Source organism: Neoarthrinium moseri, assembly GCF_022829205.1.
Source record: "Neoarthrinium moseri strain CBS 164.80 chromosome Unknown scaffold24_Wmoseri_CBS_16480, whole genome shotgun sequence".
Lineage (NCBI taxonomy): Eukaryota > Fungi > Ascomycota > Sordariomycetes > Amphisphaeriales > Apiosporaceae > Neoarthrinium > Neoarthrinium moseri.
The window spans coordinates 318,802-344,028 of record NW_026055138.1 but is presented as its reverse complement, the minus strand read 5'-3'; the positions used below and the strand labels follow the sequence as shown (position 1 = coordinate 344,028).

General features: G+C 51.4%; 10 protein-coding genes across 10 annotated transcripts; 6 read left to right on the top strand and 4 right to left on the bottom strand.

Moving 5' to 3' along the window:
* Nucleotides 1-134: 134 nt before the first annotated feature.
* On the top strand, nt 135-1,240 carry JN550_006756 (uncharacterized protein; the record flags this gene model as incomplete). Its single annotated transcript, XM_049318530.1, has 2 exons — nt 135-419; nt 500-1,240. 2 exons carry the CDS (start codon nt 135-137, stop codon nt 1,238-1,240), a joined length of 1,026 nt encoding a protein of 341 aa, XP_049171325.1.
* Nucleotides 1,241-1,745: 505 nt separating this feature from the next.
* On the bottom strand, nt 1,746-2,906 carry JN550_006755 (uncharacterized protein; the record flags this gene model as incomplete). The annotated part of the gene is made up of 1 exon (XM_049318529.1): nt 1,746-2,906. One exon carries the CDS (start codon nt 2,904-2,906, stop codon nt 1,746-1,748), a length of 1,161 nt encoding a protein of 386 aa, XP_049171324.1.
* Nucleotides 2,907-4,006: 1,100 nt separating this feature from the next.
* Nucleotides 4,007-4,834, bottom strand: JN550_006754 (uncharacterized protein; the record flags this gene model as incomplete). Its single annotated transcript, XM_049318527.1, has 2 exons — nt 4,007-4,635; nt 4,687-4,834. The coding sequence occupies 2 exons, from the start codon at nt 4,832-4,834 to the stop codon at nt 4,007-4,009; spliced, it is 777 nt and encodes a 258-aa protein (XP_049171323.1).
* Nucleotides 4,835-7,698: 2,864 nt separating this feature from the next.
* Nucleotides 7,699-9,408, top strand: JN550_006753 (uncharacterized protein; the record flags this gene model as incomplete). Its single annotated transcript, XM_049318526.1, has 3 exons — nt 7,699-7,977; nt 8,278-8,432; nt 8,514-9,408. 3 exons carry the CDS (start codon nt 7,699-7,701, stop codon nt 9,406-9,408), a joined length of 1,329 nt encoding a protein of 442 aa, XP_049171322.1.
* A 2,375-nt stretch (nt 9,409-11,783) lies between these two features.
* JN550_006752 (uncharacterized protein) lies at nt 11,784-12,539 on the top strand (the record flags this gene model as incomplete). The annotated part of the gene is made up of 1 exon (XM_049318525.1): nt 11,784-12,539. One exon carries the CDS (start codon nt 11,784-11,786, stop codon nt 12,537-12,539), a length of 756 nt encoding a protein of 251 aa, XP_049171321.1.
* Nucleotides 12,540-13,001: 462 nt separating this feature from the next.
* Nucleotides 13,002-13,873, top strand: JN550_006751 (uncharacterized protein; the record flags this gene model as incomplete). The annotated part of the gene is made up of 3 exons (XM_049318524.1): nt 13,002-13,114; nt 13,274-13,288; nt 13,567-13,873. 3 exons carry the CDS (start codon nt 13,002-13,004, stop codon nt 13,871-13,873), a joined length of 435 nt encoding a protein of 144 aa, XP_049171320.1.
* Nucleotides 13,874-14,710: 837 nt separating this feature from the next.
* On the bottom strand, nt 14,711-15,952 carry JN550_006750 (uncharacterized protein; the record flags this gene model as incomplete). Its single annotated transcript, XM_049318523.1, has 2 exons — nt 14,711-15,292; nt 15,359-15,952. 2 exons carry the CDS (start codon nt 15,950-15,952, stop codon nt 14,711-14,713), a joined length of 1,176 nt encoding a protein of 391 aa, XP_049171319.1.
* A 576-nt stretch (nt 15,953-16,528) lies between these two features.
* JN550_006749 (uncharacterized protein) lies at nt 16,529-18,114 on the top strand (the record flags this gene model as incomplete). Its single annotated transcript, XM_049318522.1, has 4 exons — nt 16,529-16,559; nt 16,742-17,136; nt 17,220-17,515; nt 17,577-18,114. 4 exons carry the CDS (start codon nt 16,529-16,531, stop codon nt 18,112-18,114), a joined length of 1,260 nt encoding a protein of 419 aa, XP_049171318.1.
* Nucleotides 18,115-18,518: 404 nt separating this feature from the next.
* On the bottom strand, nt 18,519-22,131 carry JN550_006748 (uncharacterized protein; the record flags this gene model as incomplete). Its single annotated transcript, XM_049318521.1, has 3 exons — nt 18,519-19,552; nt 19,600-21,994; nt 22,057-22,131. The coding sequence occupies 3 exons, from the start codon at nt 22,129-22,131 to the stop codon at nt 18,519-18,521; spliced, it is 3,504 nt and encodes a 1,167-aa protein (XP_049171317.1).
* A 460-nt stretch (nt 22,132-22,591) lies between these two features.
* Nucleotides 22,592-23,665, top strand: JN550_006747 (uncharacterized protein; the record flags this gene model as incomplete). The annotated part of the gene is made up of 3 exons (XM_049318520.1): nt 22,592-22,717; nt 22,781-22,880; nt 22,935-23,665. 3 exons carry the CDS (start codon nt 22,592-22,594, stop codon nt 23,663-23,665), a joined length of 957 nt encoding a protein of 318 aa, XP_049171316.1.
* Between the last annotated feature and the right edge of the window lie 1,562 nt (nt 23,666-25,227).

Sequence of the window (25,227 nt, the reverse complement as noted above, 5' to 3'; positions counted from 1 at the left end):
TGGTAGCGTGCTGGGCGACCCCAAGCTCCGAACTTCCATGCATCACAGCCTTCCTTCCTAACCCTTTCTTCTTACTCCATTCACAAGAACCATTGAAGCCCACTTATTTTGAGTAACATCTTGCTAACCTCAGGATGAAAATTCCAACGTCGATACCAACAGATGTTCTGGACCCTGAGCATCTTGACGCGCTCAACGACGCAATCCACAGGGTCCTCAACACTGATCTCGCGCTTGAAACATATGCCCAGGTCATTGATGGACTGCCACTTTGCGATGTCGCTTGGGATCGATATCAGCACAGACTGTATCGAGAGCATCCCATCAGCTCTCATGTGAATCTCTGCCCTGGCTCACTCGAAATGGCCAGTTCCATGAGGGATGATGTGGACTTGTCATCGCTGTCGTTTGACAACAGGGTAGGTGCCTCCCTATTAAACCCTAGCCGATATCAGACACCAAGAAGGAATTCTTAAACAACTAACATGCCATCTTGCAGCTACTGCAGTCCTATCAAGCCTCACCACCTGGTTCTCCCGCATTCGAACCACGGCTTCTGGAACTGGTTGCAGTGACCTTGCACCAAATCGCCGTTTACTTATTCAAGAAAAATGTACGCCTTCACGATCAGAATCATGCTCCAGGTAGTAGCCTCAGTATTGAAAACGCCACATCGTGGAAACGTGTGCCGACAGATGGCATAAGCCTCACGATTGAGCCGTGGCCAACTCTATTTACGCACCCAGCCTTTGCTGCGAATGAGCAGTACCCAGATGGAGTGGCTGATATGGTTGGATACTGGGCGGAAGATCGAATACTTGGAGGGGTTGTGTTGTTCGACCGTACCAAGGACTGGAGTGACGGGGCTGGTAGCAACGAGCCTAACGTTTTCTTCCAGTCGTCACGCCCAAGGCGCACATACCTGATATACCAACTGACCGACGACCAGCAGCAAAGCTTGCTGAACTTCCTGGTCCCCAGGCCGCTGTCCGGATTGCGAGAGGAAGCATCAAATCATGAGACTCCAGCTTCTGGTTGTCCCTTGCCGCTCTTATATTCAGCAGAGAACAAGGTGACTGTGGATCCGGAGTTCGCTGTTGTTAGTCATAAAGTCTACCGAGACGTGTGGGAGCGGTCTCCGCCAAGGCCGTATCAGAATCTGATTCGGGATCGCGACATTGTAGACATGCCAGGCGCTGGCGACGCCGAGTTGGCAAAGCTGAGGAAATTCGGTTTATAGCATGTCATAGCGGCTTTATCATGGTTTGTGTCAACAGCTCATGTTTTCGACCAGACTTCTTCAGACAAAAAATCACCGTGAGGAAACTGGGCCCAACACCAGTGTCCAACAAAGGCAAAGTCGCCACTTTTTTACATCAAGGAACGACCAGAAGCCTGGCCTAAACGTTCCTTTCTAACAACACGATCGGCAATGACAAGAGGAAACCATGACTTGGAGATACCTTGGGCTTGAAATGCAGCTGCCATGCGGCTTTTAATTCATGACTTATCCGTCAGGCTCGTTTCGGTTCAGAGGTCATTGTACTACAAGCGTGTGGTCATCAATCACTACTCAACGGTTGGATTTCACAGGACAGGCTGGGGCAAAAGACTATTTTATTCTGGATGATCTAATTCAAAGCACAAGATTCTGGACAAAGGAGATTGGTATCAGAGGAGCAAACATGAAAAGAAGCAGACTGCTTCTGAAATCCCGGCCTGGGAAGGTACACTCAGCCAGGTCATCACCATTTCCCTCCAAAAGTCCTTAACCCAGCGGCGATATCCATGGCCTTGTCTGTGCCAAGATGCCGCGACTTCATGAACCACATGATCAAACTGAAGGGTTTCCATGTGCCTACCTGTCCAGTGCCTCGCCCGGACCCGATCGAGATACCAAGCATTACCTTGCTAGGATCGAACTTGTACTCCTCGACCTGCCCGGACTTGAAGTATGAGTCGAACTGCTTCGCTAGGTGGCGGATCTGGTTCTCGAGCATGGCGGCCTGCTTTGCCTCCAGATTGCCGGCATCGCCTAGCACAAAGACGTTCTTGTACTTTGGGGCGCGGAGGTACTTGTCCTGCTGCAGCTGTCCCTGGGCATCGAGCATGTCGCGCGGCGCAAACTGGGTATTAAGAACCATTCCAAAGGTTGGGACGAATAGGTCCGTCTTGAGTGCCGTCTTGCTGCCATCCTTCTTGGTCAGCTCGAGCACCTGCTGCCCGCCGGCTTCCGTAACGTTCGTGATCTTGGCTCCGGCGATGAAGTTGACATTCAGCCTCTCTAGCTCGCTCTTAGCCGTTGACCTGGTGGACTCCATGACGCGCGACTCGAGCGGTAGAGTATCCGCCGAGATGATAGTCACGGCCTTGGTGCCCGCTTTGGCGTACACGGTGCCCAACTCTCCGGCAAACTCAACACCGGTCGTGCCAGCGCCACCCACGACAATGGATTTGGCGTCCTTGATTCCCTGTTGCAGTTTGGCGAGCGCAGCACGGGTCTGTTGACTTGTGCCAACGGTCTTCCAGGGCATCCCATCCTTCGAATCTGACCCCGTGGCGATGATGACGGTGTGGTAGTCAATGGAGCGCTTGGACCCGTCGTTGAGAGCCACCACGACCGAGTTGGAGTCGGGAGACAGGGTCTCAGCCTTGCCAGCGAGAAACTCAAACTTATCTGATGGGTACTTGGCGAAGAGCTTCGGTATGGACCACAGATACTTATCCTCGGAGAGCTGGCCTGGGACCACCGCGCGCACCGAGGCCAAATTCCAGTAGAACTCGTCACTCGGGTTAACCAAGATAACCCGCAGATCAGGGACGCTGGTAGTGGTGTGTGATAGGAGATAATGGGAGATGGGAAGGCCGGCCATACCGGCGCCGAGAACGACGACTGTTTTCGTCATGTTTGCGGATGTGATGTCTTCCTAAGGGCTTTGGGGATAAGGTATGGATGAGGTAGGAACTAGTCAAGGTTGCGAGTCTGGGTTGAGTGAAGTGCTTTGAATACTATAGGGTGAAGAGAGGCAGTGGTGCTCAGAATAAACAGAAACATTAGAGGGAATCGACTTCGATCATGGGCATATATATGTTAGGCGGCAGCATCAGTGTCTTTCTTACCGCTGGGGGCATCACGATACCCGCTGAGATGATTTCTCAGTGTTGCACGAATCGACTTACCAAGCCTCAGCTGCGCAATCTAGCAATGCCCGAGACGGCATAATGTTCGCGTAAGGAGAGCGTGCTGTGCGTATGGTATCGGAGACATTTTTAGGGGTTATTACATTTTCGAGCCAAATTGCGATAATACAGTCGGTAGATGAGTTGACTGAATCAGCACCCGCGCGGGTCAATTGATAAATCCTCAATATGCTGAGCGGCACGGAAGCTGATTGGGCGGACCCTCCTTGGTCCCTGATCCACAAGGCAGGGCGAACCGAAGGAGGCAGGGCGAGACGAGCTTTTGTGGCATGTGCACTGCTTGTTAATCATTATGAGTTCCTACATAGACGGATCTGGCGACTTCTACGACAAAACACGAACATGCAAAACAATTTTACTCTGCCGTCGCAACTTTTAGACTTTTAAATCAACAACATGAACTCAAGCAACTCACTCCAGGCTCTGCACCCGGCATACGCCGCCTCGTTTGGCTGTGTTCTGCGCCAGTCTGACCACGAATGATGTACCATGCACTTGTGGGCACCATGTCTGCTAACGTCACGATATATCCGCTACAACACAAGGGATAAGGGAGCATTAAATAACTACGGCTTTGAGGGCCGGATTCCGAACGAATACTTGCAGAAGATTAATTGTGCGTAAATGACTTCATGATACCACCGCGTGGTTCGTTGAGGTTGTCGGCGTACTATCAACCCAGACCTTCGTCGTACCCTCCAGCTGATTTTGCGACCGGCTTTTCTAGTCAATTCATAGACAGAAAACACTGATGTCAGAATAGCTGAAAGGAGGTGTCACAGCTGATTTTATCATTTACAACCGATTACAGAATCAAGAGAGCAGCGCCAGCAACAGTAGCTCCCAAGAGCAACGAGTTCGTCTTTTGTAGGACAGCCGACCCTCGAATCGGTGCCGTCGTCTGATTTGGCCCGTTCGTGGTGCCGGTACCCCGAGCACTCCCACTTCCACCCGTGGAGTTCCCAGTGGCAACGTTTTGAACAGGTCCCGGGTTCGTTACATTGAAGAAGTTGCCCGCCACAATCTTGTTAGCCAAGCCAGCCTTGGTCAACACTTGCTCAGCGTTGAAGCCTTGACGGCTTTGCGCCGCCTGCATGAGAACGCTCATGCTCTCTTGCGAAGCTGCCGAGGTGTCTATCAAGAGTTCGGTGTATCGGTGCGACAGAGGAACACGTGCCGGGGGGCTCGGACCGAAATAAGACGCAGCTGCGGCAACAGCACCGGGCATCTGCAATGCGAAGGCGTTGCTTCTTCCAGCTGTTGTGTTCAGGAGGGTTGCCGAACTGCTCTGTGTCAGGCCTGTCTGCATCCAGTGAAGCAGGGTGTTCGTAGCCGGCGGGCTGTTCGTTGGAATATCGAGATCAATCATCAGGACCGCGAACGAAGTCCCCGTCAGTCGCGAGCTTGTCGCTAGTTGTGGCTGCGCTTGAGACGCTATCGTCTGGTCAGTTTCCGTTCACGAGATAAATCACACAGCCTGCTTACCCTCCTTCGCGACAATTTTGCCGCCGCTTGCGTCTATACCGCTGAAAGACACCAACAACGGCGTTTCAGAGGCGGGCTTGAAGCCTTGAGGAGTTGCCGCCAGCGACACTGACGCCGCCGCCAGGACAGCAACGATATTAAACAACATTACGGTAAGAAGGATGACAGCAGCGCAGAGACCAGCAGAGCGACAGCAATTTCAACACACGACAGAATGTTAGAAAATCTCCCCCAATCCTCTGAGATTCTTCAGAATACCGGGGCCAATGACCATTTTGTTCTCTTCGTTGAGCCTTGTAGATATCCGCGCGGCGATCCACCAAACCGAAACCCACGCGGTGAGGTGAAACGGGGTGCTACATGCCGAGCGTCAAGCATAGGCCAAGCCGAACGAATCAATTGAGCCATCACTCTTCCAATTGGTGACAATTGTCGATCAAGCCTTGCTAAGCTGGAATATGGCGAATGCTTAAATTAGCCTTTGTATTCCCGTGTAAGTCTTGGGATGTCCTTCGAGGCCCTGTCGCAACGCATCGGTATCCGGGGACCAAGTCTCCCCCACCCACGGCCACCTGGTCGGCAAATGCAAGCAACATTTGATGTTTTTCCGTCGGTAAAACACCACTACTAGTAGCCACGTAACTCGCGCGAAAGAAGTATTCGGTGATATAGCTCCAGTGTCGAAGGCAACACGTCAAGCGTTACTGAGCGGGTTGTTCTCCCCAAGGCGCATATAGTTGAGCTCGGTTCATTCGTCGCCAGCCAAGACTTTCAGTTCGATCGAGTTCTGCTGCATCTGGCGAACCAGAAACTTGAGTCGTCACTCACTTCAGCCAGCTTTGCTCCAGCCGCAAACAGTTTGAATCTGTATTTGAAGGCAGGCCAAAGCCAACCCCGGATTATGTTGTCGGGGTATTTCATCTCGTCCCATCCCCTGTGAGTGTGCACCCTGGCAGCTCCCGAAAACGTTGCAGAATGTTTCGGTATTTCTTGGCGAGTATTGCCAACATTCGCTCGCTTTCAAGTTCTCACCTCTGAAATGACCGGTAGGGCATATATACGCTTGTAGTGAATGCTGGTAAGGCCAGCCGAAAGCTGTTGAGGAATTCTAGACATATTTGGATAGGCGCGTCTCATGTATTAATGCACTGAAGTCTGATCGCAGGGACAGAGGCGGTTAGATGAATTCACATTAGTCGCTGCTGTCCCTACCGTCGCATCGTCTTATGTGTCCGTTTACATTGTACTCACCTATGCAACGGCAGCAATCGACTGACAACGTTTCGGCATGCAAGGACAGTTATTCAAGTATTCAAACATGATCACCTTCAAAGCGCGTCTTCCGCATGCCGACGCATTTCGGGTAGCTTTACCTTTCAGCTACAAGTTTGTGACCAGCTGCCCTCGGGGTAGACTCGGCATAGTCATCTGGCTTGTTGAGTGCCTTTGCCTGTAACCATCAAGTCGCACCGCTCAGGACAGGCACTAGGTTCCCGAAAGAGGTCTCCCGACCGCGTGCTGGAATGGTAAGAAAGATGATCAGTCGGCCTACTCGCATTCCCGGTTGCCCGGCATTGGGCAACTTCCAGGGGTCCACCCAGCGGAATGCCGAATTATCCCCAAACTACGAGTTACCACAGGCGGACGAACCCCACCACTGAGTCCTCGTAAGATCTCACTGGAGAATGAGCCCAGATTCGCATCGTCAACGTCACACGAAGTGAGGAGTTGATCCTCAGTCGTCTGTCTCCTTGCTAGTTATCCGCTCCTAGGGAGAAAATCTACCTTGCGGACCTAAGACCAAAAAAGGGCCTCGTCTTCAATATAGACTTGCGGTATAGACAAACTGTGAGACTCGGACCCAAACTCCTTAAACTACTATATGTACCCAAGGGCGAACGCTAATAGTGTCAACCTTGATGGCTTGGCAGCCCGGGAAGCTGAAAGGCGGGCTGGGCGGGGCTAGACCAACGGCCGCCTGTAGGTCGTTAACTTCCCCGCAATTCTGGGCCCCAGAACGTTGCAGTGATGCAATGCCTACAAAGCTTCTCTCGCCCGTCATTGCGGGCTCTACGGAGTCTTCCTGGAATGATCGCTGAGAACAATCAAATTCCGAGCCTCATCCACCTCTAGACAGTAACGCCTGAGCGTATCCATTCTCCATACTCCATATAATGATGTTATGTTGAAAGACAACGACATAGTTTGTACTTAGCTCCGGGTCGATCGCGACTATACTACATACAATGAATCGGTAGTGCGGGGCGGCTGGACAATACCGAGCCAACTCCGAGTGGAAACCGAAGCCGCTTCTATCAGATGAGCATGCACTCCGGAACCCAAGGAGCAAACAGAATTCACTGCCAAGCACCGCACCGTCAAGCGGGGTCTGGCCTGTAGTCCCTTGAATGAACGATGCTGCAGCCCTGGCTTCTTCCTGAATCTTGAGCACCTGCAATGCAGCGCGAGTGTCTGCGCCACCTGTACATAGTATATGAAGTGCGGGGATGTGGTCGCGTTCCAATCGCGTAAGGGCTCTCCAGCTTAGATCATTGATGGAGCCACCGCATGTCACGAAGGACAGGGGGCGGTTGGTATGTATCAGTATTGAGGTGCATGGAGACTCCTCGGCAACGCGTCTTCTGTTCTACGGCAAGCTCTAGATTAGGCCATGCATTCATTGATCGTGGCCTCCAAGGTGCATGCTCCCAGTGGGTACCTTCCAGCCAGCCGGTCGTCCACGATCCTGCTTCTCCTTGGGTGCAGGAGGTGGAACCATAAATACCGATGGTTGTAGACCCTTGGGTTTGGTCATTTCCTACTTAAGCCTCGTCCCGCCCGGCTTCATCATCCAGGTGTCATCATCATAGTCATTACTCTTATCCCTCCCTCAGCTAGCCCAGCTACAGCTACTTATAACCACCCCTTAAAGACGTCGGTTCGATCGTTTTCATATACACTACACAACACTAGTTATACGTTTCTAGCAAAAGCTTTGAAAGACGTTTCACAATGGTACTGCTCGCTCGTTCTATCCAACGCTGCACTCGTCCCTTATCAGCAAGGGCACTTTCTACAACATCTTCTTTGAGCACCCGCTCGTTGACGTCGACAAGAGCAGCCGCGGCTTCGCGGCCAGCTCTGACGTCGTCGAGATGCTCACCCCTGCCCCTCTCTCTCCCTAGTCGCTCACCATTCGGAGCTCCCGCCTCGATTCGCATGCTGACAGGTAAACGTGAAAAGGTCAAGGTTCTGCTAGTTCTATACGACGGCGGCGAGCACGCCAAGCAGGTACGTACACGCTGAGACATTTTCTTCCTTATCGCCTCTTCGCGAGGCGTTGTCCTGGCATTTTGGGCAAGAGAGAAGCCGCCTCTGTCACGGTCCTGCATGTTTCTCAAGCAGCGCCCAGAGCCCGCCTGAGCACAATTGGTGTTGCTGGTCCAATGGCGTAGCTCGGAGCTCTGTTGGAGACGTGCGGGGCCGGGACGGATGGATATGCTCCTCGATGTCGATTCCCTGCATCCCTAGAACCACCTCGCACCAATGATGTACAGAATGGCTAATGTGGGGTAATTTCTCTGCTTCCAGGTCCCCGAACTGCTGGGAACCACTGAGAACGAGCTTGGCATCCGCAAGTGGCTCGAAGACCAAGGCCACACTCTGGTGACGACTTCGGACAAGGAGGGCGAGAACTCCACTTTCGACAAGGAGTTGGTGGATGCCGAGATCATTATTACCACACCGTACGTGCATCGCTTTAGACTCGGTCAACCGCGGTGCAAACCGGGACCAAAGAGAGAATGTATCATCTAACAATTGCATAGCTTTCACCCTGGCTACCTTACAGCAGAGCGTCTGGCCAAGGCGAAGAAGCTGAAGCTTGCCATCACAGCCGGTATTGGTTCCGACCATGTCGACCTTGACACGGCCAACAAGACGAATGGAGGTATCACAGTGGCCGAGGTGACCGGCTCCAACGTCGTGTCGGTTGCTGAGCACGTCGTCATGACCATCCTGGTCCTTGTCCGCAACTTTGTCCCCGCACACGAGCAGATTGCCGCCGGCGACTGGAATGTCGCTGCCGCTGCCAAGAACGAGTACGACCTGGAGGGCAAGGTTGTCGGTACCGTTGCCGTTGGCCGCATCGGTGAGCGTGTCCTGCGCCGTCTCAAGCCCTTCGACTGCAAGGAGCTCCTCTACTACGACTACCAGCCTCTCAAGCCCGAGGTCGAGAAGGAGATCGGCTGCCGCCGTGTTGACGACCTCGAGGAGATGCTGGCCCAGTGTGATGTTGTTACTATTAACTGCCCGCTACACGAGAAGACCCGCGGTCTGTTCAACAAGGAGCTGATCTCCAAGATGAAGAAGGGCTCGTGGCTTGTCAACACCGCCCGTGGTGCCATTGTCGTCAAGGAGGATGTTGCCGAGGCCTTGAAGTCTGGCCACCTCCGCGGCTACGGTGGTGATGTCTGGTTCCCCCAGCCCGCCCCCAAGGACCACCCCCTTCGCTATGCCCAGAACCCCTTCGGCGGCGGCAACGCCATGGTCCCCCACATGTCGGGTACATCTCTCGACGCCCAGAAGCGCTATGCTGAGGGTACCAAGTCCATCCTCCAGAGCTATCTGTCTGGCAAGCACGACTACAGGCCAGAGGATTTGATCATTATCGACGGTGACTACGCTACCAAGGCCTACGGACAGCGCACCAAGAAGCAATAAGCGGTGCGATGTGTAGGCTTTCGTAACGATAAATGAGGAAAAGGGTACTGCATTGAGCAAGTTATTGCTCGGGCCCAAGGATTGGCCCTTCTCTTGTCAAATAGTTATTAGCAATGATTCTTGCAGTGCAATGTTCATGAATATTATGACTAATTTACCACGGCCATTTTCTTTGACCCATGGGTGATTCAAAAATACTAACGAGTAAGCGGTTGGAATGACAGTTGGTTTCAAAGATGTACTGTGTAACATATCCAACGGTTGAACAAATAACCTAATTAATTCGGCAGTACAGTTTCCCGCACAATCAAGACTACTTACACGCAAATCTATCTCGAATATATGCATTCAACTTTCTGTTGTAAGGCGGTGAAGAAATCGTCTACTTTTAGTAGATAAGAGTGTATCATTAAATAAGCTTGATCCCTTGTACGAGTGTACCAGAGTTCATTGCGTACAATCCTGAGTATCCTTGAATAGATTGGCTTCTCATTCATCTTCTCAGTCGTCACACCCGTGCTGAAGACCTACAGTCGTTCCCAGGAGCATTTGGAGTATTTGTCCCACGACGCCTCGGGTGTTGTAATGTGGTATTGGTCGACAGCGCCGTTGTGCCGCCCGTACACAATCTCCGTACACCACGCTTCTGTGACATGAGCCATAGCTATATTCGGCGGATCTAGCGTTCGTATTGGGACCACGAGCAGAACCCCAATAACTTGTGTTGGCTCCCTGAATATAGGCGTTGAGCATTCTCGGACCTGTCGCTGTCGCCGTGGGTACCGTAGGTCTCGCCCTTCCGGTGACAAACAAGAAGAGGGGCTAGGTATTGGTCGAAGTCGCTGGGACAATCAGCGGAGCAGACTCCAGTAGCAGAAGCTTCAGGAGAAGCGAAAGGATGCCCCGGGACAGACCGCACTGATATCAGTATCCTGGGCACCACCAAGTCGATTACCTCAATAGCGAGGATGTGTGGCGCGAGTGACTGTCAGCTAAACCGTAGGTGCGCTTTGATGACTTCTTTCTGGGCAGTTTCTGCGAACTGGGTTCGAGGGGTTATTGCGTTTGACAGTGCCATCGGCAAAAGACAACATTCCGAAGTCAATAACAACACTCACCATTGTAGTCCTCAAGTTGAGCCTCATTATGACATAGAAAAGGCCGTGTCTTAGAATCAAGACTAACAGTAGAGGACATTGGGCCACTTTCTGGGAGTTGTGTACCCATATAACGCCAGGCCTAACGCCGTACCGTATATAAATACATTTCGTAACTATCCTGGGTACGAAACCCAGTTGAATATAGTACGATGGGTTATAAAGGATTTTTTCCGGTCGAACAATTCCGACATGATAATCCAAACTTGCAACATTTCAAATGAAGGTGCATCCCGGTAAACCGCGTTTGCGCACATCAACGACGTAGGTTAGCTATGAAGATGTCTTCAGCTTAGATTTTAGCTCTGCCAAGACATATGCGAGCTACTACGCCTTCTGACACCTGAAGCTACATAGAAGAAAGCAGAAGATCGCCAGCATCTGGAGGAGGATTAGGCTGGTTTTAGCGTCTTGCAGTTGGACTTGCAGGTAGACACCCGGAAGCTCACGATGCCGGGCGCCCCACTACCGTCCACCAGATGCAGTTGGGACATATTCCCTACCCGCTTGGCGCCGTCAGCGCCGCTAACTAGGCCGGATCACTCAGTACCCGCTGTCTCGGCACTCGACCGAAAGCCCGTATTCAAAGCCGGTAGCTCGGTATAGGTGTCTAGCCAAGCAAGCAGTTGCGCCTTGGCCATCCAAAGTCGTCTCTGGGCAAGACTACTTACGCAGCGCACGAAGTCGACTCAATCTCCCATGCCCACCTGACCATACAAGGGCGTGAATCCTCATTGGCTGTACTGAGTAACGGAAGCCTAACGAAGTGTATACAGAGCCTCACTGCCATGTTAGGATCTTGGCTCTTCGAGAAGCCCCCCTTGGCAGCCCCTTGGCTATCGATAGTCAAATACCGGGACCTCACGGCCGCACTCTGCTAAGTCGGAGAAGTTATCTCCCGTCAAATATCGATGACTCTAGTAGGCCAGCGTAGATCTTACCACGCTTAGAGACTTAGCTTGCTTGCCCTTGAACTCGTAGTAGCAGCAAGTGGTGAGTGGCAGACATAGGCCAAGATATGGCAGTAAATATCCAGCCTCTCTCATATATCCATTAAGTTCCTGACGTGCGGATATAAAGGACAACAACCATCCGCGCTCAAGCACGCCAATAAGTTTCATCTTCCATCACGTTACAATAACGAAGAACACCAATCGCGCAATTCCTAGCAATACCACAACAAATACCTTCAGCTATCTTCTCTGAATTATTATCAGCATGAAGTCTACTACCATCTCTTTCGCCATTGGCGCACTGGCTGCTACTGTTGCTGCCGCTCCTACAGCTATCGACTACACCCCACCAGGTGGTTGGGGATCCGTGGATTATAGCAACGTAGACTACAGCAAAGTGGACTTTACCAAGGTCGACTACAGCCACGTCGATTACAGCAAGGTCGATTGGACCAAGGTTGATTACAGCCAGGTCGACTACAGCAAAATCGACTGGAGCAAGGTTGACTATGGAAACAAGGGCTACGGCCAATGGGACAGCGCTGTGAAGATCTTCACCTCGACGTACAGCGTCATTGCCACTCCAGACCAGGTTGTCAATGGCACAGGCGCCGCGACCACATTCACTGGTGGTTTGAAGGGCAGCAAAGGCTTCTTCAATTACGGCATAATTGCTGACTCGAACACCATCTGCTACCGCATCGAGATTTACGGATTCAGAGGAAACTATCAGTCGCCAGCAACGACGGCAACACACATCCACCAGGCTGCCAAAGGACAGAATGGGTCGCCACGCATCGCCTTCCCGAACCCCGTCGCCGTCGACGAACACAAGCCAGAGGGTAAGAGGGTCAGTGTTGGATGTGTCAGTGGACCCTTCACCACCGGAGTAATTACCAATGGTGCGGACACCGGCACTGGTTTCCACGTCAGCCAAATCGAGAAGGATCCCAAGGGTTTCTTTACCGATATCCACTCTAGCCTGGCGGTTCCTGGTGCGTTTAGAGGACAGCTGGCCTAGGTAGATTGCATTGCGCCTTGGATTTGCACGATGGGATAATTTGGGGCCAGTTGTATGAGATATATGGCTATATATACAACCTAATTATGCATTAATAATAAAGTAATACTTTAGAACAAATCTCAAGATAAACTCTTTCACTGTTTACTGAAGTATCTTCCACTTGGAAAAAAATTCCGCGTACGCGCGATACGTTGCTGCCAAAGTTTTGTTACGTGGGCGGTGAATAGTTGTCGCACAACGTTGAAGTTTGCCGAAGAGCAGGCATTTAGAATGGTAAGTGGATCCTACATAGATTGAATCGGAAGCACGCCGAGAAAGAACATTCCCTCCAACGATGAGCGGCAAAAACGTCAAGCCCAAAATATGTCAGTCCGTCGACGGACAGCACCTCATTGGGGAGAGTTTCAATAGCTTCTGAAAACCAACCTTTACAGGTACACACAGCCTTTCGGCGCAAACATGACCGCCGGCATGATCTTTAGGACGCAGAGCTTGGAGTTCGTACCCTCGACATTGTCACACGCGACCGGATGGGGTGAAAATCTTACATTAAGATTTTCTGGTGCCACAAGGTGAATGCAACGGAGAGGTCCAAAAGGTCTCCCGAGATATTCCATCAGTGCTACAGGCCGAGCCTAGTATTGTGATCCAGACACTCAAAATCTCGATAAGATATGTGTTGTGGATATTTGAATGACCAGAAAGGATGCTAAGCTAACTAACTCAAGTAGCTACGGTGCCCTTAGGTCTACGAGCGAAGATTCGAAATGACAGAGGAAACGGGTGAGCCTCATGCGACAACAAAGAAGACTTGAAGTGATATTCTTTTGGTCTAGAACTAGGTGGTATGCATCAGTGAATTGAATATAACGCGAAAATGGAGTTAATTTAACATGTGCATATAGTTGATTTTAACGCAACACTAGATACAATAACTCATGCTGAATATCTATATATCCGTAGGCTCTAGAAGACTGTACCTTTCCTTTCTCATAAACACAAACAACAACATCAAGCACTGAAGCAAAGCATTATCGCAGAGCACCGACATTGAGAATTCTCTACTTACAACATTACCACCACAAAACCAACAGCCAACTTCTACAATGCCCGAAAAGCTGCAGAAGAAACAGAAGTCGTCCTCCTCCAAGGATTCGTCAAAGAAGCACTCCTCAAAGGACGGCGGCAGCTCCCACAAGGGAAAGAGTAGCTCCTCACACGGTAGCTCTTCGCATGGTAGTTCCTCGCACGGTGGCTCTTCAGGCGGCAGTAACAGGATGAGCGACAAGGACTACCTCGACAGGGCAAACCAGAACTTTGCCAAATACTAACAACCTTTAGAACTACATATGAGACGTACAGCTTAGAATGGGGTAGCAAGTTATACATCAATAGTGAGAGAGATTTGTAGTTCAACATCAAGTGCATTGTGGCATTGCCGAGCTTTTGACAGGCGTTTGGGAACACCTTGATGAACTGGAGATATCCAACATCTTCGTCACCTGCCTTAAGTAGACCACTACGGGTTCCTTCTCTGCCAATCTCCCAAGAATCTTATAAAAACGAAACTTTCCGATTAGCCATTCCCGAATTACGAAGTGACACAATCGCAAGGTTTCATGCCTTGTAGATTTCCACGCGTATCAGCAACTCTGTGCAAGATGTGTGAAGTATAGTATTAATTCCGATGTCTTAATAAGCCTTGATCTTCTGCGCCGTAGGGTACTAACCTCAGTCTTTGCAGCCACCACTCACTGGCCACACCGTGGCGTATCAATGCCCCCGAGTCGTAACATGGAAAACCACATCATGGAATGTCTCGCCACCTCCAGATCAAAACGCTCAGCAGCCGCCCTATGCCGCCCGTCCATGTTTCTTCTCGACGGAGATCTGAATATCTTATTCCTTTCCGAAGAGCATGAGTGATGTATCAAACATAGAGAACGCAGCTTTCCGTGACTCTCCTCGGAGTGTGTCCACCATGGTGCTAGTTTATCTCCTTAACTAAGCAGTGGCTGACATGTTCATCCATTTGACAACTGGCACAGCCACATCTGCCATCCCCCCTGGATCAAATATATCAACCAAGTCCTGTAAATATAGCACATAGTTCTTAATTACAGAATTGCTAAGAACGATGACAACTGTCTATCCATTAAGCATACCGCCTATGAAGGTTTGCTGCGTACAAGCTCAACTTCAGGAAACTTGGTATCTGCACCCTGCAAGATCTTTGGGGTTTTATGCTCAAACACAAGATCATCGAATGCCACAACGAGTCTTTTGATGATGTCGCCAACTCTGTCCCATTGCCCTGTTCCCAAGAAATCCTCCAAGCTTTTCTTAGCCGTTTCTGTAAGACCCAAAGCGCTGACAATCAGCGGGTAATCCGTGAAGGAACTGTGAGTGGTTCCGGCAATGGCAAGCTCGATGCTTTGAGCCCGCATGCTTTGTTGAAACTCGTCCCAAGTAGGATCGTCTGATCGGTGGTTCGGGCGCCCAATATCAAGAAACGGTCTTTCTAGCCCAAGTTCCTTGACGGGGCTGAAGAACCTCCCATCCAGATTTACACCGCCTCGAATGCGTTTGTCTGACAGCATTGTGGCTGCAGCCGCTGCTCCACCCAGCGAATGGCCGTACATGATAATTCTATCGAAGTCGATACGGACAGCGCTGTGGTCAATGGACTGTCGCAGAGCTGTAACGTTCTGGAGCTGGTCGATGACAAAGGAGATGTCTGACGCCCGGACCTTGATGTCGTTAGAACCATTCATCTCCAATATCTAGAGGGATTGCGAGGGGAATTCGTTTCATACCTGTATGACCATCTCAAGAGCTGCTATGTCGTCAGTTGAGATATTGGCGGCTCTTGTGAAGCTACCGTCCGGAAACTCGACCACCGAGGCATCGTATGGGTGATCAACCGTTATGACAACATATCCTTCACTTGCCAACGACCTCGCCATGGCGCCATAAAGGAGCCGTGATTGTCCAAATCCGGGAGAGAACAGAAGAAGAGGACGTGAAGGCTTGCTGATATCTGGGCGTTGACCATGACCATTGAAGCAAGATTTACCCCGTGGGATATCACACAGCTGCATCCTCAAGGACGTGAATGTCTCGTTAGACAGCCCAGCAGAAGCAGCCAGAGTATCGTAATCTCTAGCGACCAAGGGGGTCATATAGAGAGTGGAGCGAGAAACACATGGCGTTGTCGTACTGTTGAGCGGAACAAACGCAGAGATCAAGACTTTACGCTCATGAGGCTTATCGTCGGGTGCGTAGGGGTCCATGCGTGTCGCATCGGTGAGCGTGTGGACTGATACTCCAACCGAGTATGGCCCAGTAGCGTTTGGCAGGAGAACAGCGTAAGCTGATGCCACAAAAAGAAGGTACGTCAGGCAAAACATCGTGGCGCTGCGCGGGACGGCGTTGATGGCTGCGTTGGCTGAAGGAGAAGGAGGGATTGGTAACAGTGTAGTATTGCGCTGATATATAAGAATGGTGGTCGGGAATGGAGTTCAACAGAAGTGAACAGTTGATTCTGCTAATAAGCTTCCTTTAAACTCTTCTCGCATCGAAGACTTTATATAACATTTTCCCACCTTAATGTGCATGCCTGATTATGGAGTATGTCACCAGATCCATACATGGTATAATGACAGTCAACTAGTAACGCGCAAGATCCTTTCCTATTGCGGTAATAGTCTGGCGAACACGGCTCTCCCTGGCCTTGGCGGTAAACCGCTCTAGCACCGCCTCAAATTGCAAGTGGGCCATCCTCGCCCGATTTTTGCTGCTTCTGGCATAGCGCTCAGCTACAGCCCTCTCAGCTGAGTCTTCAGCCAAGTGACCGGTTCTCGTGGGTCTGTTGAACATTCAGAAGAATATTGAAAGAATACTGTGGAAAATTATTACACACTTTCAGCCCACGTTGTTTCCGTGATGACCATCGGACCTTTCGACCCTAGAGCGAGGCGCTCGCGATGCCTGCAGTGTGCCAGCAGCCATTTGAAGGTACTTCGTTTTAGCCCCGAAGACATGCTTGAACTAACAATTGGAGTGTTCTGGAAAACCCCCTTGCAGCCACTGCTATCGCCGAGGTCTGGCCTGCAAGTTTCCCAACGCGGAAGCCATAAATGTTATTACGCTTGATCGCGGGAAACATAGAACGCCCAAACAATATACCAATAACGCAGTTTCCACTACGGAGGTGCCGGGCGGCCGCACACCCCGTCTGTTGCAATGTCCTTCTTCCGAACCCACTTATCGCTACCTCCATTACTTTGACCTTTTCGTTCGAAAAAATACCTTCAACACATGGTATCCATCATATGACACTGACATCAGAAAACTTTTGGGCACTGAACCCGAAAGTCCCTTGGTCCAGGCCGTTCTGGCCGTTGGCGCCCTGGAGTCTTCCAAGTCCTCTGCCACGAGCCCTATCGATGTGTCATATCATCGGTCTGACAGTCGTTATGCCCTAATGTCGTATTCTGGCTCGATGGCGGCACTTCGAGATGCTATAAACCTCCCCGGGGTTCCTTCACGGATCCAGGTGCTTTGGACCACGCTCTTGCTGGGACTGTTCGAGGTTAGTCACCTTCACACCAACTTGGCCGCGCTACAATTTCTTGCCTGAGCCGTTAAATACCACTATCTAACCACATCTTACAGCTAATGCACGACTCAACTGGAAGCGGGTGGGTGAAGCACATGGTTCATGGAACATCAAGAGCTATGGAGGCTGCCGGCCCAGTCTTGTTTCGGTCAGGACTGGGTAGAGGCTTTTTCCTCCAAGCAAGAATGTTCGAAGTATGCCGGGCTGTTGTCTTTAATGAAAGCACGTTTTTGACAACTCCTGGTTGGGTGGCTTTATCGAGTGAGTCGTGGACTGGTAACGGCAGTTGGGAATGGAGTCCGCTGGATGGTCTCTTGGACGCGATTTCCATGTGCTCAAAGCTTTGCGTACAGTATGTTGAATGGGAGCACTGTGTTTTAAGGGTAAATAACCAGTAGCTGACCATTGAACAGAAGCGGAAACCTCCTAGACAATCTGGACCAGCTCGGTGCCGTCAAGGTAAGCGAGTTGGCCAATGATCTGGCCCTAGAAGGCCACCGCCTGCGACATACTCTCGAGATGTGGAGAGTTATGAACTCAGAAATACTCGACACAGCCATGAATTTGGGAGCCTGTGTTGGGTCCTCTCGTATAGTAGATCACACAGGCTTGCTTGCGAATGCTTTTTTCGCTGCGATCAGCATATACCTTTCAGGAGTATATGACTATAGCATAACGCTTTGGCGCAACTGGGATATCCTTGTCCCAACCCTTTCTAAGGAGGATGTCCAATGTCACGTGCATACGATTTTGAGCTCGGTGAGCCTCGCAATGGAGCGGACAAATATCTCACATCTACTGTACCTATTTCCTCTCAGGGTGGCTGGTGCAAGATGTGTCGATGACTGGCAGCGCAATCAGGTTCGGACACTCTTAAGAAGGGTTGGAACCAACTTTGTTGTCGCGCGGGCGTTTGAGACCGAGCTAAACATGCTATGGGGCCATAAATAACAGTATGAAATCGATTTCTTATCATGTCCTATATGGCTCATAACGTCAAGACACAATTTGTGAGATGAAAGGCGACGTGAGACCATTTTGACTCAAGTATTACTTGCAGACTATAGGGACTAAGATAACCGGCTGAGAGACATTTCCCGTATAACAACTGCTCCCTAGCCAATGCAAACAATTTTAGTTTTACTTACATCGGCAGGGCACTGAAAGTCTTAAGTTGCAATGGTAAGATGAGATCGTAAATGTAATAATGCTGAGGTGCTGTGCATTATAACTTTTTGTTCATTCGGAAAAGTATTACTTATCACCTACGTGAAAAGTTCATGATAATGACAAGCAAATCCTGTATTCCTAGAAACGCCGTTGCTCGACCATGCGTAACTAAACCGTCCTGTTCATTACTCTTCGTCACTGCTATCGATGATAAACCCAGCTTTGGCTCTGGGCCGCCGGCGGGCCGCCGGTTTGGCCGCTGGGATGTCCTCCTCCTCCTCGTCTTCCGCCGCGTCTTCCATTTCCGCATCTACGGTGGCCATCTTAACCGCGTTACTCGCCTCCCCAAGGCGCCTCCTCTTGGCGCCGTTACTGCTTGTGGTTGAAGCTGCGTGTGGACTCGATGACAAAGGCGTATGATCTGTATTCAAATCGTCGTCGTCATCCGCATCATCCAGTGTCTTATCCGCGTTCCTGCTGGAAGCAGACTCTTGCGTCGGCATCAATTCGTCGTCGCTGTCCCTTTCGCTTTCTTCTTCGCCTTCGTCATCACTGCCCAGCAGTGCAGCCGCTTTGCGCTTCGTAAGTAGCTTGGGGGAGGGCGGCCGCTGGTGCGTAATGGAAACAATCTTCTGCTTCTGCCTCAGTCGTGCCTCGTTGGCGAAGAACTCGCGATCGCGCTCCTCGTCCGTCTCATCATCGCTGGCGTGCACGTATACGTCAGACTTAAAGCGACGTGCCTTCTCCAGCTCCTTCTGACGCCGCTTGCGCGCCTTCTCCTCGAGCTGTTCTTCCGTGGGCGGTTCAGCATCATCCTTTCGGCGGCGGCGGATCTTCTTTGGCTTATCGGTGTCCTCTGCCGTTGACTTGCGAGCTGTTGGCCCGCCGGCTGGGAAAAGCGTTGCCTCTTCATCGTCACTCAGCCCGTCATCGTCATCATCGAAAACTGCCTTCTTGCGAGGCGCGGTCTTTCTGCGAAGCTGATCTTCGGCTAACTGGCCATCATCAAAGGTCGGTGGGTCAAACTCGGCTTTGCTAACCATGTCTAATGACTCCTTGAGCTGATCTGCGGTGAATGATGATGGGATGATCCATGCAGACTCTGGTGTCTCGTCCAGAGTAGGGGCCAGACACTCCATGCCGACTAGCTTCATCAATAAGCGCAAATGAGCGTTCTTGAACATCGCAGTCCGACGAGCATCATCGTCGGGACGAATAGCTGGAACTATTAGTAGGGACTCATCGCAGGATCCGTAGGAAACTTACAGAAAACAGGCGCCTCCTTGACAGGTGAACCTTCAATAGGCTGCTCCATGCTTACGTCTACGTTCGATTCCACAGACTCCATCGCCTTCTCTGCCGCCTCCCACGCCCTCCTCTCGCTCTCTGCCGATGTCAATTGATCTCTGACCCATTTAATATGATGCGACATCTCCTTGTCTAGCAAGACCCCTACAGCAGTGGCGACCTGCTGATCATGCTCAAGAAGATGACGGAACTCCAATTCTGCTGCCGGTCGTGGTGTTGATGCCGATACCGTCTGCTTCTCGTATCCGTACTCCAAATAGTACGCTGTGGCATTGATCTTCGAAAATAGCATCTCGATCATCAGGGCTGGTCGCTCCTCGATTTTGCGTATGCATTTCTTGAGGATTTGCTTTACCAGCTCTTCCCACTCTTTATAGGAGCTGCAACTTCTGTCTAGTGGTTCTTGGCCCTTGATCATGCTGTAGAACAGATGGATGATGTCAACTCTGTACAGCATAACACCCATATTTTGCTTGAAGGCCACGCGATAGAAATATCGGTGAGCCCGTTTGAGTTGCGCATCACTCAGATCTTGGTAGTATTTGGAGAACTTGACGAATGTGTCAACCACGCCTTGCGGAGTAAATCGGTTGGCGAAACGGGTGAAGTCGAATTTCCGCTCTTTGCTGGTCTGTTCTGCATTTCCTTCGTCGTTCTCCGACTCGTCCACGACATCTGCCGTCACGTCGTCTTCGGCGCCTGCAGCCTTGGCAGTCTTCTTCTTTCTTCGTGCGCGTTTTCGAGATCGCACTTGCATATCTACATTCTGTTTCGAGTACGATTCCAATATGCGCAGGTAGGTATGCACAAGCTCGGTGCAGGCATCAAGGTATTCGAAGCCTTGGTCCTTGAAGTTCTTGGCGATGTTGGCCACACGATCATGTGTATCCTCCTCGTAGAAGATTCGGCTTAAAATGTTCTCCGCAATCTCTTCGTCCTCCTCTTTGCCCGTCTCGGACATCTCTTGAACTGTCAACAAGATCTGTGTGAAACATCTCATGGCCGCACCTAGCTCTTGCCAGTTCTTGGTGTCCAAAGCCTCGGCCATGCTCCGGTTCAGCGTGATAAACATTTCTTGGTTCAAAACAGTGGCCACCAGATTGAAGCTGCCAACATCCTCCTCGCCTTCTTCTTGGGTGGCTTTTTTGCCCTTGCCCTTGGCCACCTTCTGTCGCACCCGCTCGGCTTCCAAGAACCATGACACCAGATAGTAGAACTGTCGGTAGTGGTACTGCATGACGTAGTCTTTCTGTTCGTCTAGCTTCTTCCGCACGTTAAAAAACAAGGGGTTGAAGCCAGAGTCCAGGAACTCCTCGACAAAGTCTCGCAGCTGTCCTCGAGCCCTCGTGTTCAGCGTAACAGGCGGTCCGAGGTCTTTGGGCTCCATCTCTTCCTTCCGCGGTCTGCGGGGTGGCCGGAAGGTCTTGCTGCTGTCCATCTTCTCTTGTCTTGTGGCAGCGTCTAGGAGTGCATCTTGGCCGGAGACCGTGGACACCTTCCCATCATCTCGTTGGACCCAGATCATGGTGCCCCATCTGTTATGTCTCGTTGGTGCCTTTCGATTGTGTGGCCGATGCATCGCCGCCTCCTTATTCATCAGAGATGTCAACTCATTCGCCTTCGCTTTGCTCAATTGCTTGTCGTCCATGAAGAGCTTGGTGACGTCGACCCGTTTCACCAGATGGAAAATGATCTCCATCAGTATGACCCCCTCTTGATTGAAGTCCTCGCCTATGTTCGAGGCTATCGTCAAGAGAGTAAGCAGGATATCCTGGTATGAGAAGGCGTCTATCAGTGCCGACCGGGATATTTGCGATTCGTCGCCGTCGTACGTGACGTTGGGAGGGGGCGCAATCATGGCGATGTTGCGCAGGAAGAGCAGCACAAGCTTGATGATGCCATCGTCTCGGGCGGTTCGGTCGCTCCTCGACAGAACCATGGACGGCAAAGTGAGGCGTACGGCGGTGTGCAGTATCTGTGCAGCATCGAAGTTTATGACGGAGCGCTTGTAGTTGACCTGAGCCAGTTGCAAGACGGGCATGTGACGGTGATGGTTCACCGTCATCTCCTCCAGGTTGCGATCCATGGGCCAGGTCAAGGGCACCAGCAACTCGAGACAGGCCAAGGCGGCTCTCGACTTGAACTTGTTCTCGGTCGCAGCGATTGGCCACGCGGCGAGGATCTGGAGCAGGTCGCCGTCGACCAGGTTCGCCTCGGCCAGACAGCGCGCAACGTCCATTCGGTTCGTCTTCTCGTCGTAAAAGCGGATCCATTTCTTGATATCGCGGAGAACCTCGAGGGCAGAGTCTCCCATGACATAGCGCCCGTCATCCTCGGCGCTGTTGCCACCGAGCTGGTTCGCCGTCGTTAGTGTCCCGGCCGAGAGCAATATCACAGGAAGAAGCGTGTACTCACAGCCGACACCAGACTGTTGATGTGGGCCCGAACTTCCGGGTGCACGACGTCGGTGGTGCCATCGGCGACCTCCATATTCGCGATCTTGGGGGTCTGGTGGCCCGACGGTTCGGGTCTTGAGGCCGTTTGCGGGATCAATGGGCGTACATGTGAAGCTGACCGTTGTGTGTTTGTGTTGGATGCTATCTCTCTGCTATCTCGAAGCCTGGGATGGGCGACGCGTCGAGGCTTTAGCTGCGCGGGACCAGAAACGCGACGCGTTCGCGCTAACTTACAGTGGTACCACAGTACCGCAGGCCGCTGGAGGTAGTGGCTACAGTACCTGAGTACCTAAGTTAAAGTGGTTGGACCCACCTGCTGCCCGCCCGCCCGCTCGCCAGCCCGCCAGCCACCCCGGCCCATTCTCCAGCCCGTGGGCCGACGATTAGACGGAGCCGAAGTTAGCCGCAGGGCCGAGCTTGTTACCACTACATCACCTCTCGGCTGCCGAAGCTCGTCTCCAAGTCCTATAGGCCACACTGGAACACCAAGGAACATGGCAAGTCTCATCGGCAGAAGGGGGGCCTTCCAGCTCGCGACGAAGGCGAGATACTTCAGCTCTACGGCCCGCAGGAATGCCGCCGAGGTGAAGAGCCTGGGTGTCATTGGCGCAGGCCAGATGGTAAGTCGCAGACATGTGATCAAGGGGGCGCATTTGGCATTCGTTCGACTCACGCAGTGACAGGGCCTCGGGATAGCCCTCGTGGCTGCGCAAAGGGCTGGTGTCCCCGTCACTCTCGTCGATACCTCTCAGGCTGCTCTAGACAAGGGAATGGGCTTTGCGGGTCGGTATCCCTTGCCAACCCCGGCAGCGTGCCTTGACTAACTGCTTCGTCCAGACAAGCTGTTGGCCAAGGATGTATCAAAGCAACGACTCACGCAGGAGCAGGCCGACAAGGCGCGCTCTCTGTTGTCCCCAAGCACCGCTATGGAGGACCTGTCTAAAGTCGACTTTGTGATCGAAGCCGTCCCGGAGATCCCCAAGCTGAAGTTCGACATCTTTGCCAAGTTGGCCGCGATCTGTCCCCAGCACACCATCCTGGCTACAAACACGTCGTCGATATCCATCACCAAAATCGCCGCCGCCACCACCAAAGACCCTAAGGACACCTCGGCGAGTTCCCGTGTTGTGTCGACTCACTTCATGAACCCCGTGCCAGTGCAGAAGGGTGTCGAGATCATCAGTGGTCTCCAGACCAGCGCCGAGACGCTCGACACCGCAGTGGCTTTCTGCAAGGCTATGGGCAAGATCACCTCCGTTTCCGCCGATTCTCCTGGCTTTCTTGCTAACCGCATCCTGATGCCGTATATCAATGAGGCCATTATTTGCCTGGAGACTGGAGTTGGCGACAGGGACTCTATCGATTCTATTATGAAGAACGGTACGAACGTGCCTATGGGCCCACTTCAGCTCGCTGATTTCATTGGGTTGGACACCTGTCTAGCCATCATGAAGGTGCTGCACACCGAGACGGGCGACTCCAAGTACCGGCCGAGCGTGATGCTTGCCAAGATGGTTGACGCTGGCTGGCTGGGAAAGAAGAGTGGCAAGGGATTCTACGATTATTAGGCTGCATCGTCAAAGTGTTACAAGATATGAAATTTAAATAGTAAAGGTGCAAGCGCAGTCCAAATTGCACAAACGTAATTGAAGCTTAGCTGGCTTTGATACCAAATAGACCCTGCCAACACGGTTTTTATTATCTATCAGCCAACCAGAATTTCTAGCTCCTCGATGGATACTCTAGTTGATATTGGTCGCTCTGGCAATGCTAGTGTTGTCGACTTACTCCACTTGAATTCTGGTCCTGCTAGCTATCCCTTCACAACGCTTTCGCGGCCCGTGAAGTAAACTTACAATTCTAGGGTCGTCAATTACGGTCGGAAGCGGCGGCATTTATCGTACTGGTCCAACCGTTATTCGTATCTCGGCACTTCACGCAGGAGTACCCGTGAGTTAGCATTACTTCAGTGCGATTTTTATCGTTCAAGTTCCACTCCGGTCAAACTAGTGAAACAATGGCAGCTTTCTGGAGTTTGGCTACTACATTGGGGGTCAGGCTAACTACACAGCCTGCGTCCGAGCACAGGGAGACTGGGAAGGACTGCGCCGTCTGGAGACTTGCGGGACTGTATGTTTAACATCCGTCTACGGAAGTGCATCCGGCGGGAGGCCAACTGCAGAACAAAAGTGGGCTGTTGATCTCGATGCAAGAAATTCGAATAGAGACCGACAGGGAGTTTTGGTTTCGGGGTAGCGCTGAGGCCCGTCGGACGATTATCTTGTGTCTGGGAAATGAAGACAGTAAGCTGGTTTACCTTGTATTTAAAGTATAACACGGATCCTGGAATTGATATTTCACATATGGACTATAGCCGTGAGCTGAGAGGCCGTTGAGAGTACTAGTCGATATCACTATTATCCGCTCCAGGACATCACCTCGAGTGCTTATCATCAAGAGGGTCATCCTGTATTATAGAAGGGCTAACAACCTAATCTCCAGCTAAGGAGAATAAAACAGCAAGCACGGTATAGGGGTGTGAAACCAAAGCATCTAGAGAACAACAAATTGTGATATATATGTAGATCTGTGCAGAAACGTTTGCCTACGATGAGGCTCGGGTATGGGTTTCAGGTCCATATGAATGATTCATGGTAAGTTGCTATATCAGGGTTCTAACATAGAAAGTTTAAAGTCAAATGAGGCTCAGCTTTCTATATGACGACACAGCCATCTCCTCAACTCGACATATTGCAAGCTTCTTACGACGATTAATTACATACAGACTCGTCACCTTAGGATAGATGAATACATATTTACTAATCTCTCACAAATGAAGCGAATGGAAAACGAAGCTTATCACTTCCCGACGCCCTGGATTCCAGCCTCCTTCCTAGCCATACAACATTGAATGATGACTGCACAATGACTGATAAGTGAATATCAAGGCATGCTGGACAATGGATACGCCTTTACTACCACGCCGAGGGTCTCCCGACAGCACTCAACCCCAAAGCTCACCGCTGATTGCGGCAGGATCAAACAGGGCCGGTCCCAACATGCTGACAGATTCAACTCACAATTGCAAGGCCTTGTTGCCGCGTCCAAGCTTAGCACGCGTCTGCCGGAA